The 13,480-nt window shown below is 44.0% G+C and overlaps 2 protein-coding genes and 1 long non-coding RNA gene across 16 annotated transcripts in view; 1 reads left to right on the plus strand and 2 right to left on the minus strand.

Annotated features, from left to right (window-relative positions):
* Positions 1 to 1,150, minus strand: part of LOC127938207 (band 4.1-like protein 2) — a 59,919-nt gene extending 58,769 nt beyond the window's left edge. For all 10 annotated transcript variants that reach the window (XM_052534665.1, XM_052534663.1, XM_052534662.1 and 7 more), the window contains exon 1: positions 982 to 1,150. The gene's annotated coding sequence lies outside the window, so the exon portion shown is untranslated. The remainder of the gene's footprint in view (positions 1 to 981) is intronic.
* A 3,440-nt stretch (positions 1,151 to 4,590) lies between these two features.
* Positions 4,591 to 6,292, minus strand: LOC127938217 (uncharacterized). Its single transcript, XR_008148647.1, has 3 exons — positions 6,123 to 6,292; positions 5,882 to 5,981; positions 4,591 to 4,812 (listed from the first exon to the last, which is right to left on the minus strand). It is a non-coding gene; the product is annotated as an uncharacterized LOC127938217 (long non-coding RNA).
* Positions 6,293 to 6,725: 433 nt separating this feature from the next.
* LOC127938213 (A-kinase anchor protein 7) overlaps positions 6,726 to 13,480 on the plus strand; it is a 28,386-nt gene continuing 21,631 nt past the window's right edge. Inside the window, exons 1-8 of one of the 5 annotated variants that reach the window (XM_052534679.1) lie at positions 6,783 to 7,334; positions 8,222 to 8,359; positions 8,769 to 8,914; positions 9,334 to 9,470; positions 10,276 to 10,436; positions 10,714 to 10,826; positions 11,050 to 11,197; positions 11,693 to 12,005. In XM_052534679.1, coding sequence (XP_052390639.1) covers positions 7,100 to 7,334; positions 8,222 to 8,359; positions 8,769 to 8,914; positions 9,334 to 9,470; positions 10,276 to 10,436; positions 10,714 to 10,826; positions 11,050 to 11,197; positions 11,693 to 11,817 — 1,203 coding nt within the window. In that variant the 5' untranslated portion in view covers positions 6,783 to 7,099 and the 3' untranslated portion in view covers positions 11,818 to 12,005. Of the gene's footprint in view, positions 7,335 to 8,221; positions 8,360 to 8,768; positions 8,915 to 9,333; positions 9,471 to 10,275; positions 10,437 to 10,713; positions 10,827 to 11,049; positions 11,198 to 11,324; positions 11,372 to 11,692; positions 12,006 to 13,480 lie in introns of those variants that run through there. The other 4 variants (XM_052534680.1, XM_052534677.1, XM_052534678.1 and 1 more) reach the window with 4 other exon arrangements.

Below are 13,480 nucleotides of genomic sequence, written 5' to 3' on the forward strand. Positions count from 1 at the left end.
TGTCCATAGTGTCTGGCAAAATTCTACAGACACTATCTTTAAATGTTTTTACTAATATACAACTAAAATATACGGCTTTAAACAGAGTAAGTCTTCAGTATTAAATAAACACCTCAGTCATTTCGCGCGGAAACGCAATTCAAACGGGTTTAAATATTACTAATCGCCTTTCAGCAGATACATTTGTAGTGTAGAGAGAAAAATAAGTCTTGACTTCGAGGCTTTTTTTAATGTAAAGCGAATAAATCAGAACGCGGAAGATTTCGTCACGTCGCCCGCGGAGTGCGATGTAGAATGAGCACATCTGGACTGAAGGTCGGGCGTCAAGAAACGCTTGCGATGGCGTCGCGTCGCGCACATTAAAAACGCCACCAGACCAAAGGGCTGTGAGCGCGCGCCATCCACGCGGGCAACGCACTGCATTTAGGGCACGTGCCGCTGAATTTCAACGGCACGCAGAAACACCGTTAACACGATTATCACGGCCCCGGTCTGTTGGACATGCGCCGATGAGACGAGCATCCCGTCCAGCTGAGACAGACAGCAGCCATCAGCGTCAACATCACGACTGGAGAATATAGCGTTACATAAAGACGCCATATGGCATCTGACACGGTTACCGAGAGAGAGAGAGAGTCCATATTACATCCGCAGGGCACACGGTCACTGTAACGGTAACGTTACATACAACGGATTTGGTGGGTCAACGACATTTCCCAACAGCACCATACCGACAGACTGTAAATCATCATTACACGATTCATTGAAGACACGGATCATATTCAGAGTGGCCTTCCAAACACAGCATCGAGTATCAAATGTTAATATTACACTATTGACGTTATGTTTTGAAAGGCATGGCATCAGACTAACGGCACATGATAAGTTCTCCTCAGTCAGCTCCGTGCGGAATCACCTAACGTTACAGCAAATAAACACAAACACTGCTGATGTGGTTAAAAACAGCCATAATCGCCGTACCTTTCTCAGTCTGGACGCGCTCGGCGAAACTTTGAGGATGTGGTCTCCGGTTAAAAAGCCTCCGACAGCCTCAGAAATGTAAAATTGAAATTCCCACACCGAGATATTTCTGGGAGAAAAGCCAAGGTAGTGAAACACGCGAATCCTCCCCTCCGAGAGAGCGCTCGAGCCCGCCTCCGCGTCGCTGATTGGCTGGCGGAGATCGAGCTCGGGACGTCATTGGTGGGAGTCGCTGTCTGTCCGGGATTCTCGTCTTCTATTGGAGGGCTCGGAGAGTAGTTTATAATAAGGATGTTGACTACAAAACTGGGACAAAAGGAACCAAGACTGAGGACTTGAAGAGGAACAGCGCTCACTAGTGGATATGTTCAGAGCCACACGAGAGGAAAACCAACCTCACAGTTTTCAAGAATATTCCACAGCTCAGTATTCAGCTGAGCCCTGAAGTATCTATCTATCTATCTATCTATCTATCTATCTATCTATCTATCTATCTATCTATCTATCTATCTATCTATCTATCTATCTATCTATCTATTTGTGTACTGTATCTTATATAAAGTTCACATGAAATCTAAATTTACTCTGTGCACATTACTAGTCTTGTGGTGAACAATTAATCCACGCAAGTTAATAAACAAATCAAGCCCTGAAGTAAAGTCAATTACAACTTTCAGTTCACACGGACTTTAGACCTGTTCAAACCTTTCAACACACATTTTGTTATTCCACAAGCAGAACACCACTGCGACCGTACAGACAGACTTTTACAGCAATAACAACAGCACTTGGCATAAGTTTTTACGCATTTAGGAAGAAGCCCACAGACCAGAAGGTTTTACGATAAACTGATGTGTGTCTAAACTCTATACTGCTGTGTGTGTGTGTGTGTGTGTGTGTGTGTGTGTGTGTGTGTGTTTGTGTGTCAACCTCGTGTTCCGAGGCGAGCCCCAAACAAGAAACTAAACTGCACAGCGTTGAACAACCTCACCATCAAAGACAACCTCCGACGGCTCCTTGCTGAAAACCTCAACATGATCCCGGAGGAATCAGCTGATTGGCCAGCTCTACGCCAGGCTATTCATAACGATGCTTCAGAGGCGCTTGGCCAATCAAGGAAACATCACCAGGACTGGTTTGACTGCAACTCAGCTGAGATACAGTCACTTCTTAAAACCAAGCACGAAGCCCATAAAGCTCTCTTGTCCTGCCCTGGATCTCCTACCCATAAAGCCACCTTCACTGCTGTAAGAGCAGAAACCCAGCGAGCCCTTCGGACTATGGAGAACATCTGGTGGGTGAAAAAGGCGCACGAAATCCAAAACCTGGCAGACTGCAATAACACTCAAGGCTTTTACGATGCCATAAAAGCATTGTACGGCCCCAGGAAGCGGGTGATTGCTCCAGTCCGATCAGCTGAGGGGTCCACGCTCTTCAAGGACCGCCACGAGATTCTTGCCCGTTGGGTAAATCATTTTGAGAATCTCTTCAACCACACCAACCCTGTTGACCAACACATCCTGGATAATTTGCCAGACTTGCCACCAACCATGCACCTGGATACTCCACCACTTTTCTCAGAACTCCGGCAAGCTATTTCAGGTCTGAAAAACAACAAAAGCGCTGGACCCGATGGAATCCCTGCAGAGGTTTTCAAACATGGAGGATACACCCTCACGCGTCGCCTGCACCTCCTGATTCAAAACATCTGGGAACATGGGACCCTCCCACAGGACTGGAAGGATGCTAACATTGTTGTCATATACAAGCAGAAAGGAGACCGAGCAGTCTGTGGCAACAGCCGTGGGATATCTCTCCTCTCCATCGCAGGGAAAGTACTGGCCAAGATCATGCTCAGCAGACTGGTTGAGCACATCTCGGAAGCTGTGCTTCCGGAAACGCAGTGTGGCTTCCGGAAGACCAGATCCACAACAGACATGGTTTTTGTCTTGAGGCAGCTGCTGGAGAAGAGTCGAGAGCATCACAAAGACCTTTACGTAGCCTTCATCGATCTCAGCAAAGCCTTTGACACCATCAACCGTGAGTTGCTCTGGAAATACCTATCCAAAATTGGGGTACCACCCAAGTTTCTCAGCATCCTACAGCAGCTGCATGACGGGATGCAAGCCAGAGTCCTCATGGGAGAACTCCAATCAGAGTCTTTCGGGGTAAACGTTGGGGTGAAGCAAGGCTGTGTCCTGGCTCCGATGCTCTTTAACATCCTCCTCTCTGCCATCACCTGCCTTTTCCACCGTGTCCTGGGACATGAAGACGGTGTCCATGTGGAATACCGACTTGACGGAAGCCTCTTCAACATTCGTCGGCTTCAAGCTCACACAAAGACAAAGACCCGCCAGATCTGTGAGCTTCAGTATGCTGATGACTGTGCAGTCTTAGCCCACAGCCCAGACTCTATGCAGTACGCCCTTAACACCATATCCAGTCTGTACCAATCTTTCGGCCTACAGGTTAACACTCAAAAAACCGAGGTCATGTTCCATCTCACCACCCCCGTTCCCACACCCCCCAGTTTTCACATAAATGGTGTTCCACTTAAATCAGTGGACCACTTCACCTACCTCGGCTCCACTCTGTCCTCAAGCAGCTCCCTTGACACAGAAATACACACTCGGATAAATAAAGCCTCATCATCTTTTGGACGCTTACGCAGCAGGGTTTTTGAAAATCGTAACCTGAAGGTCAGTACCAAGGTTGCTGTTTACAATGCGGTATGTCTCTCCACTCTTCTTTATGGGGCAGAGTCGTGGACCTCATACCGCCAGCACATCATCCACCTAGAGGCCTTCCATATTCGCTGCTTACAAAAAATCCTCAGCTTGTCCTGGAAAGATCGAATCCCCCATACAGTCATCCTCAGCAACACCAACTCAATCTGTATGGAAGCTGCTGTGGCCAGAAAACATCTGCGTTGGATAGGGCACACCATACGCATGCCTGAACATCGCCTGCCCCGCCAAGTCCTTTACAGTCAACTAGTGGGTGCGAAACGTTCCGCTGGAGGGCAAAAGCGTCGTTTTAAGGACTATACCAGGGACCTCCTTAAGCGGGCAAACATCCCCCTCACGAAGCTAGAATCTCTGGCACTTGACCGATCAGCCTGGCAGGCCACCTGTGCTGCTGCGGTCTCTCAAATACACCAAACCAACCAAGACCAACGATCCATGAGGCGAATCAAGAGACACCAACGGGCGGCTGGTACCCCCCTGGTATCTGGTTTCCCCTGCTCCATCTGCGGTCGAGTGTGCGGATCAAGGATCGGACTTTACGCCCATGAGAAGTGGCACCAGCGGCAAGGTTGCTGAACCCCCACCCCCCATCCCTATCCCCGGAGCAAGCGTTATCATCGAACACGATGGACAGCTAAGAAGTGTGTGTGTGTGTGTGTGTGTGTGTGTGTCAGAACAAAACTGGCCTCTCACCGGATGATGATCAGATGTCCAGAAGAAGATATGGTCATAATCCATCCACATTTAGTGTGATTTAAGGAGAGAAAGAGAGAAGAGAGATTTAGGGCTGATGTACTCATATTTTGTGTAGATTTCTAACCTTCCAGAGAGCAGCAGGAGCACATGAGCAGAGCGTGTACCTCTGAGATGAAGAGATGACCTGGAAGAAGTCGATTATCCTGAAACAGCTCTTCTTCCGCAGTTAGAGCTTCTCCTTCCTCCTGTGAGATCTGATGCTCCTGCTGGAAGCCCAGAGCATGACTGGACAGACTTCAGAAGAGATGACCGTCCTCCACCTGGACACAGATCTCCAGCTAAACACAGTCCGGCTCACCGCTTCGGAGCACACTGGGCTATACAGCACCTGCAGGGTATTAATAGCTGAGAGCTGACCAATGCCTGTGGACACAGCTCAAGTAAAGGGGATTTGTGATGGATACAGTGACTCTGATGCTTTCAAAGCCTCCTTAAGCTAAACTTGGCCTTAGTCACACACCTTTAGCCATCACACCACTGACTCAGGAAGAACCACGATTACTAACAAAACAGCAGGGGTAGAGGTTCATTAATATTAGGGGATGTGGTAATAAATATATATATTTTAAATATTTATAATTAGAATAATTTATTATCAATATTTTGTATTATTTTTATTAATACTAGGGCATACAGTATGTGGTAATATTTCTATATTTAGATAACTAAAATGAAAAGCATTACAAAACATTTTTGTTACTTAAAATGCAACATGTTACAATACTTAACTTTAACTTAATGTACTAAAACAACTTCAACTTAAAGTATAATAAAAATGTATGGACTGATATAGACTCATAACGACTTCAATGGAGCACAAAAGAAGAAACTTGGCTTAATGTTCAGGCTGCTCTTTCCATACCACGAGAGTTTACAACAGTCATGTCTGTCAAGCTCCTAGAAAGGACACACAAATCAACATAGAGAAGTAGAAGCATGGAGAAGACACACACAGTTACCGCGGGACTTCAGAAGACCTGAAAGATTAATATTTACATTCATGGAGATGAGCAGATTATTAAAAAAACTCTCCTTTTGTTTTCAGAGAAACAAAATCAAGTACACAGAATTGTGATGAAATTTTTGAAAGAGATAAGAAGAGTAAATCATCCGGGTTATTTCCCCAGAACTACAGACTGATGATCTGTGAATAAAGGCCAGACAGTGTGTGGTAGTGTGTTTGGCAGGAGTCAGATGACGAGCCAGCCATTCCTTAAATATTTGCTCAACGCAGCTCTGACAAAATGCCAGCCGTGCAACCAGAGCTTTGTAATTACACTGGTAGCTGGAAGTGAAGAAGGTTTTCTTGCTCTGTTAAACAGTGAGCAGTACACTGATAAGAGAGAATAGTGTGTAACTGAAGCCCTGACCCCGTTTAACACTCATGACCGGCTCACCTCAAACGCTCTCAGGGAACAAACCGTGGGTATAATCACCTGGACGAACGGGTCGGAGATCAGGTTCTTCCTTCACACAGGTTTGTTGCTACTCGGCGGGCTGAAACACAAGCAGCGGTCTGATGTTACACAATACAAAGAAGCAGAACACAGCCAAGACCTGCCTCTCCACAGCACGGCAGACAACACCTGTGCCATCTGAACAGTGTGTGTGTGTGTGTGTGTGTGTGTGCTCGCTTACACACTCGGCCTTTCTCCCAGCGTCTGTCCAAGTGAGAAGAACCACTCCACAGAGTCGAGACACACTCACTGAGGCCTTCACAGCATCCAACACACCGCAACACTCAATGAATACGCAGAAGAGCTTCAACTTTCTCTTTTCTGCTTGTTCTCTTTTGTTGTTCCTCATATGCAAATCCAATATATGCATGCGTATTAATTTCCATGAAATATATTGTCATAAATATGAAAGCTTATTTGAAAAGGGAATCATTTCTTATATATTTATATGTACACACACACACTGAACTCATTTTGAACTTACATTTTGCTTAAATAATATTTATATTTTTAGGATCATAAACAGTGTCTTGATGCATGAAGTTTGAATATGCAGAAGTCCGAGTTAGTTTAGGGAAGAGTTTCAGAGAATCATGACCTAAAGTTTCTTACACAGTGCATCAGAAGACCTGGAAAACAGTGCATGAGACATCATTCGATCAAGTTTATAGTCACTGGTAGATCTTCATATTTTAATAAACATTATATGGACAACAGTACGTGGGACACACCTCCTAATTAGTGAATTACTGAAAGACATGCTGGGGACCAGCTCCATTAAGGTCTATGTATTTAGAATGCGATAGTAAAGTCCCTGAGCATCTTTGTTTTGTGTTCCATTAAAAAAAGGTTTGAAACTACACGAGAGCGAATGAATTATGTCCGAATGTTTCCTGCCGGTGTTTTTTTAAACGCTTTCTCGTCGAGCACCGCGTGTCCCCTCTGAGTGCCCGTAACATGTGTGTCGTGTTGTGCTCGGTCTGTTTTTAACATGAAAGCTGATCCTGCAGTGAATGCAGAAAAACGCCTGACGAGGGAAACCGAGCCGGGACAGTAAGACCAAGAGTTTATTTACACACTTAACAAACACATACAACATTAACTCCCATCTCAGTGTGCAGCGGACTGTCCAGAAACACCCGGGTAGTTAGTGTGGACATGATCCGCTGCCACGCGCTGTTGGCGGGAGCTCTAGCGCGCGCGGCTCGGCGGTGTACCGCAGATCTCCAGTGTGCTCAGGTCAAGCTGAAGCTGTGTGTCCGAGCTCAGAGATACTGCTGTGGGAGTCCACTGCATGCCATAGATCAGAAACACACCATGGAGGAGATCAACAACAACTCTGTGTCCACACGACAAGAACAGAGCACTACACAACAGATCAACACTACCAAGGGTGAGACATGCAAATAATATCTTGACACATAAATGTGTTTTCTTAATTTTTGAGCTCTTGGTGTGTCTATAAACCACGTGTGTGTTGGTGATTTTTTGTGAAGGTGTGACGTCAGATCCACTGAACACAAACAAACTTGCTGATTGGGTCTTGGTCTGGAGGAAAATCAATGCTAAGTGTAACAGTATGTGTCCCTGGTGCACAAAACCAGTCATTAGGGTCTTTTTTAACATTTCACCATCTGAAGCTGAATAAATCATCTCTCCACTGATGTCTGGTTTGTTAGTAGGACAGCATTTGTCTGAGATACAACTATTTGAAAATCTGGAATTTGAGGGAGCAAAAAAATCAAAATATTGAGAAAATCATCTTTAAAGTTGTTCAAATGAAGTTCTTAGCAATGCACATTACTATTGATAATACATTTTTTATATATTTAGGGTGGGAAATTTACAAAATATCTTCATGGAACATGATCTTTACTTAATATCCTAATGATTTTGTCATTAAAATGGATCATTTTGACTCATACAGAGTATTGTCTATTGCTACAAATACACCTGTGCTTCTGATGACTGCTTCTGTGCAATCATACAACTTTAAGAAAACGCCAGCCAGACTAAATATGCGAGCAGCTGCGTTCTGGGAAAGCATGTTTTGTGCTGTGAATGCAGAATGAATGAATTCAAGAGATCTTTGGGAATCATCAGGTGTGTGTGCTGTTTCAGCACAACAGTGTTTGGTTGGGGTTCGATATCCGAAGTAAAACCTGCAGCTGCTTGTTATCTACAGGCATAAAGCAAACATCTGTGAAGGTCATCTATCACCAAGCACAAGCCGTGTTGCTTTTCTGTCCTCATTAAATGTCTTTCTTTTCTTTGTGGCAGTCAAGAAGGTCAAAAAAGCAAAGAAAGAGCCGAAGAGAGCAGCAGGCCAGAAGCAGAAGCAGAAGGAGGTGGAGAGCGCCAGCAGCCTGATGGACGAGCTTCCCTTCTCCAGCACCGAGGTCTGGAAGGAGCTGGGCTGTGAGTAGATCCACACACTCCTGTAGCTAGCCTGGTCTCTTCTGGGTGAGAGAGCGAGGGTGTTTGGTGGCCAGCCGAGGAATCAATGTGCATTTCTAACAACATACTGTGTGTTATATTACACTGACATTAAATCACAGAACACTAGCTAGTGTTTCTAATACAGTGGCTGAGCCAGTAACACACATTCAGCACATATCAAATGTGTTTTCCCTCTTTTGGAAAGTCAGAAATACTATCATGGATTTTGTGAGATGCACAAAAGAGATATTTGTGTTGGTGTCTGTTTCCCAGCTGTGATGGCTTCCTGAACGTGACGAGGGTCCATCAGACTGGTCATCTAGAGATAGCGTTTCTCTCTGGTTATTTTCAGTGAATGAGGGGAAGTTCTTTTCTTTCTGTGTTTCAGTCTCCAGCGCAGACTCGAGCGTGAAGAAGAAGCGTAAGAGAGGAGACGGCGCTCGAGTGGAGACTGAGGAAGACGGTGAGAAGAAGAAGAAGAAGGAGACGGCTCGGCCAAACTACTTTGTCTCTGTGCCGATCACGAACCCAGAGGTACGAGCCGGAGACGGAGACGGTCTCTCACAGGACGGCTGCTGAAAACAAATGATATCTCAGAACAGATAACGAGACGATATCGAGCGGATTGTTAGTGTGCTGGTGTCTCGGTCAGTTCACAGCAGTCACAGAAACACATAGCAGTTTTTCACTATAGGCTGTTACCAATAAGACACATATAAGCTGAATCTATCTTTGCACAGCAAGATTAAGAAGTGTTGACACTGCTGTTAAAGTTGCATAAATAATGCTACGTGATTACGGTTTTAAAAAGTGTTTTGAATCCATCCCTTCAGAATGCAATGCAGTGGCTGTCTTTAAGAATGAATCATTGAATCATTGATTTGTTCAAATGCACTTGATTCATTCAGTAGTGTGTGTGTGTGTGTGTGTGTGTGTGTGTGTGTGTGTGTCAGATCAAGCAGGCGGTGCAGGGTGTGCAGAAGCTGCTGCTGGAGAAGGATAGTCGTCTGTCTCGAGCGCTGATACCTGTGGACACACTACACATCACTCTACTGGTGACTCACCTGAGCACACAGGAGCAGCTGGATCTGTGAGATCACACACACACACACACACACACACACACAAACACACACACTCACACACACACACATACACCGAGACACACGCACGCCACACACACACTCACAGCTGGCTTGTAGTGTTACACAGTATTACTGATCACACACATTCATTTATTCCTAGTAGAAATAACCGCTCTGTTTTTCATGCTACTGGAATAAACTACGTGAAGCCTTGGTTTTCTAATCCATAAAAAGCAACAAACTAATTTAGAAATGCATCTAAGTTTGCTTTGTCTGTAGCCAGAATCATTTCTACACTGATTTGACGAGGCTGATTTCACAATCACAGCACTCTTGATTAGCTCTGGTTTAAGTGATAGACTGTTTAGTGTACATGCATGACTACTGCTCGCTCTTTGTGATTGGTTCAAGTATTTGACTTCAAAAACTACAACACAGAAACATTGATGATAGTGTAATAATAAAAATGCCTCTGGAATCAATTCCAAGCTGCAAATATAGACCGTATCTGTGAAAGACTGTTTCAGCTCGAGTCACTTCAACGTTAGTTCAGTTCAGTAATAGTTTATAATAAAAGTGCTATTATAATAATTCCTCTGTCTTGTGTGGTTAATCTCTGTTCTTGAAGTACTCTACATGCAGATCTCGAACCCCAGTTAAAACAAGCGTAGAGTAACATCTTGTGGTTTTATTGTCTTCAGAGAAACTGACGTGAGGTGTGTGAGAGCTGCATGTGTGCTCCTCTCGCAGCACAGCAGTTATTATTGACTGTGTGTGTGTGTGTGTGTGTGTGTGTGTGTGTGTGTGCAGTGCTGCGTCTACACTCTCAGAGCTGGAGTCTCCTCTGAACGCTCTGCTGGGGGGCCGCAGGCTGGTCCTGCCCTTCGCTGGAGTCGCACACTTTAAACAGGAAGTGGCTTTCGTTCCGATCGCGGCGGGAGAGCATCTGAGCACTCTCACGCTCATGGCAGGTACAGCGCTCCTCATCCGCTCTGTGTCTGTGTTCACGCTTCAGATGGACCAGTCTCAAACCGACAGATACGTCCTTTAGACACAGGTTAAAGAGAGAGAACAGTCTGCAGCTTTCACAACATACTCATCATTTACCAAATCAAACTGAAGTCAGGTGTAGATGTGACCAGACTGATGTGAGAGGATCTAATACTGGCTGATCAGTACACCAGCACAGGGTTTAGATCCCAGCGCCTATCCCAGGATGCATCTGTCTCTGTGTTTCTCTCCACCCAGAGAGCATCAGGAAGGCATTTGAGGAGCGGGGCATCGCTTCTGGAGATGACAGAGCATTCAAACCTCATCTGACGTTTCTCAAACTCTCTCGAGCTCCTAAACTACGCAGACAGGTGTGTGTGTGTGTGTGTGTGTGTGATTAATCTTATCATACTGCAGTCTCTCTTTAAGTTTGACATCTTACTCTTACCCTTTTCGCTTAAACAGTGTTCATATTATTCAGTGTTTCCTCTGAATGAGACCTGAAGTATTAAAGCAATAATGGAGTGTTCTTCTGTGTGTGTGTGTGTGTGTGTGTGTGTGTGTGTGTGTGTGTGTGTGTGTGTGTGTGTGCAGGGCATTAGGAAGCTGGATCTGGCGCTGTTCTCAGAGTTGGAGGGCCGTGTGTTTGGTGAGGAGTGTGTGTGTAGAGTAGACCTGTGCTCCATGCTGAAGAAGAAGAGTGCAGATGGATACTATCACTGTGAGAAGAGCGTCCGCTTCAGTGAGTACACCGTCAGTAATGAACCAGTGCTTCTGCACCTGTCCTCCTCACATCACTGCTGGGTTTCTGGGTTGTTCTTCGGGCTCAGGTTTGCAGGTCCTTTATAAACTCTGTCACTGTGATACAGTGCTGAACGCATGAGAAGACCAGACACTACAGCCAAAGCCTTGTCACACACTAGTGGACAGAAAACATCCAAACGCACAACTTTTAAGGTAGATTTTAAGTCCAATACATATCTTATTTTTCCACTTCAGCAGCATTTTCATACTTCACACTTTACACTTTTATTCCTGTCTCTATTCTGAAGGTTTTTACTAAATGGTTTGTTCAAATATCATTCACACTAATATATATATAATATTTTATACCTTATAATTCAAAAAATCTGAAATCCCGTCAATAAAAACCTTTAACTCTAATAGGTCAAAGGTCAAACAAGAATATTGAGCCTGGCTTGCAATGTTCAGTAAAAACCACTTCTGTCCTCTCTAGAAGATGGTTTGTCCGTCTGTCATCCTGCACTGATGACATCATGTGGAGTCTGTGCAGTGATTGGTGGAGACACGTATCACACAGTCATGAAGCCACACCCAGTTCTTATAACATCGAATAACTAACTAGAAGCAAACCTAATAGACAATGGAGCACTTTTCACATTCCCATGTCAGACAGGAGGTGAGAGCACAAAGCAGATCAGTTGCATCACAAATGTACTGGAGTGAAGTGTACACATACTTCTCAAAAATGAAGTTGTGTGAAAGTTGCTGAAATCTTTGATACTCAGAAAAACTCTTTTCTTGTCGAACTCTCTCCTGGACTCTTGTAATGAACAATGTAGCCCTCCATCAAAACATCTAAGGCAGTGATACCTGATGTTGTTGTTGCTTTTAATGGCCTGTATTAATCCAAATCCTGGTCCAGCTGGAATTGTTTCAACTGCTTTGGATTTCTTAAATAGATCAGGCCTTGGCATTGTACACTTAAATGTTCGCAGCCTGTTCCCAAAATTAGACCAAGTACAAGTGTGGGCCAAGACAACCAAACAGATATTCTAGTTATCTCTGAGACATGGCTAAAAAAAATCAATCTCAAACCACGACATTGCATTAGAAGGGTATAATGTTTTTCGAGCTGATCGGAAAATTTTCATGCAACTGTTCTGAAATCAGTTTCTCTCCCTAAACAGTTTGAGTTTTTGGCTATCGACCTGGAATATGGAAAGGATTGTCATCTGTGTATAGCTGGCTGTTGTAGACCACCTGCAGCTATCAGTGATGCTTTCTAAAGATCTTGTATTATTGGGTGATTTGAATTGGAATTGGTGGACATCAAATTCAGATCAATTCAGAGCATATTTTGATTCTGTAAATCTTACTCAACTTATTGATTGAACTACACGATCTAATCATAAGAACCGTAGCAAGTCCACTTTAATAGATATTATACTAACTAATAAACCGCACAAATACACCTATACAGGGGTTTTTCCTGATGTCAGTGATCATTGTACTATAGTCGCTATAAGGAATTGTAAAATTCCCAAAGTAAAACCTAGAAGTATTACAAAAAGGAGCTTTAAATGGTTTGATACTCAAGGGTTTCTGCATGAGCTGTTGGCATCTGACTGGGATCATTTGTTTCTAATACCCGATGTGACCACTGCAGGGCAGTATATTCACACTTTATTTTTGACGATTCAGAGTAAAGGGCCGTGATAATCCTGGGTTCTCAAACGAATGATCTGAACTCCTTCATGAAAGAAACTTGGCTTGGGCCACAGCGAGGAAATCAGATATAGATAGAGATTGGGTAGCATTTAGAATATTGAGAAACAAATGTACAGCTCTTATTCGTAGATCAAAATCTGAATATTATCTAAATGAAATAGCACAAAATCTTAATAATCCTATTGGATTTGGAAAACCATCAAATCACTTTCGCCTTCTACGTTATCTAATGATTTCCCTGATCAAACTTTAGTAAATGATAGTCTCATTACTAATAGGACTGATAAGTGCCAAAGGGTGCAAATTAAGGGGCTTCTTTCTGATAGGCTCAGTATTGAATCTGGTGTGCCACAAGGGTCCATTTTGGGTCCCCTGTTATTTACATTATAAATTAACAATCTCGGTGATAATCTAACAGATGCAAGCATTCATTTCTATGCAGACGACACTATAATTTATTGTTTTGCGTCCTCCATTGATAGTTGTATTTCAAAGTTGCAGGAAGCATGTGTAATAGTTCAGCACAACCTCCTCTCTCTAAAACTAGTTCTGA

This window comes from Carassius gibelio, chromosome A20 (assembly GCF_023724105.1).
Source record: "Carassius gibelio isolate Cgi1373 ecotype wild population from Czech Republic chromosome A20, carGib1.2-hapl.c, whole genome shotgun sequence".
Lineage (NCBI taxonomy): Eukaryota > Metazoa > Chordata > Actinopteri > Cypriniformes > Cyprinidae > Carassius > Carassius gibelio.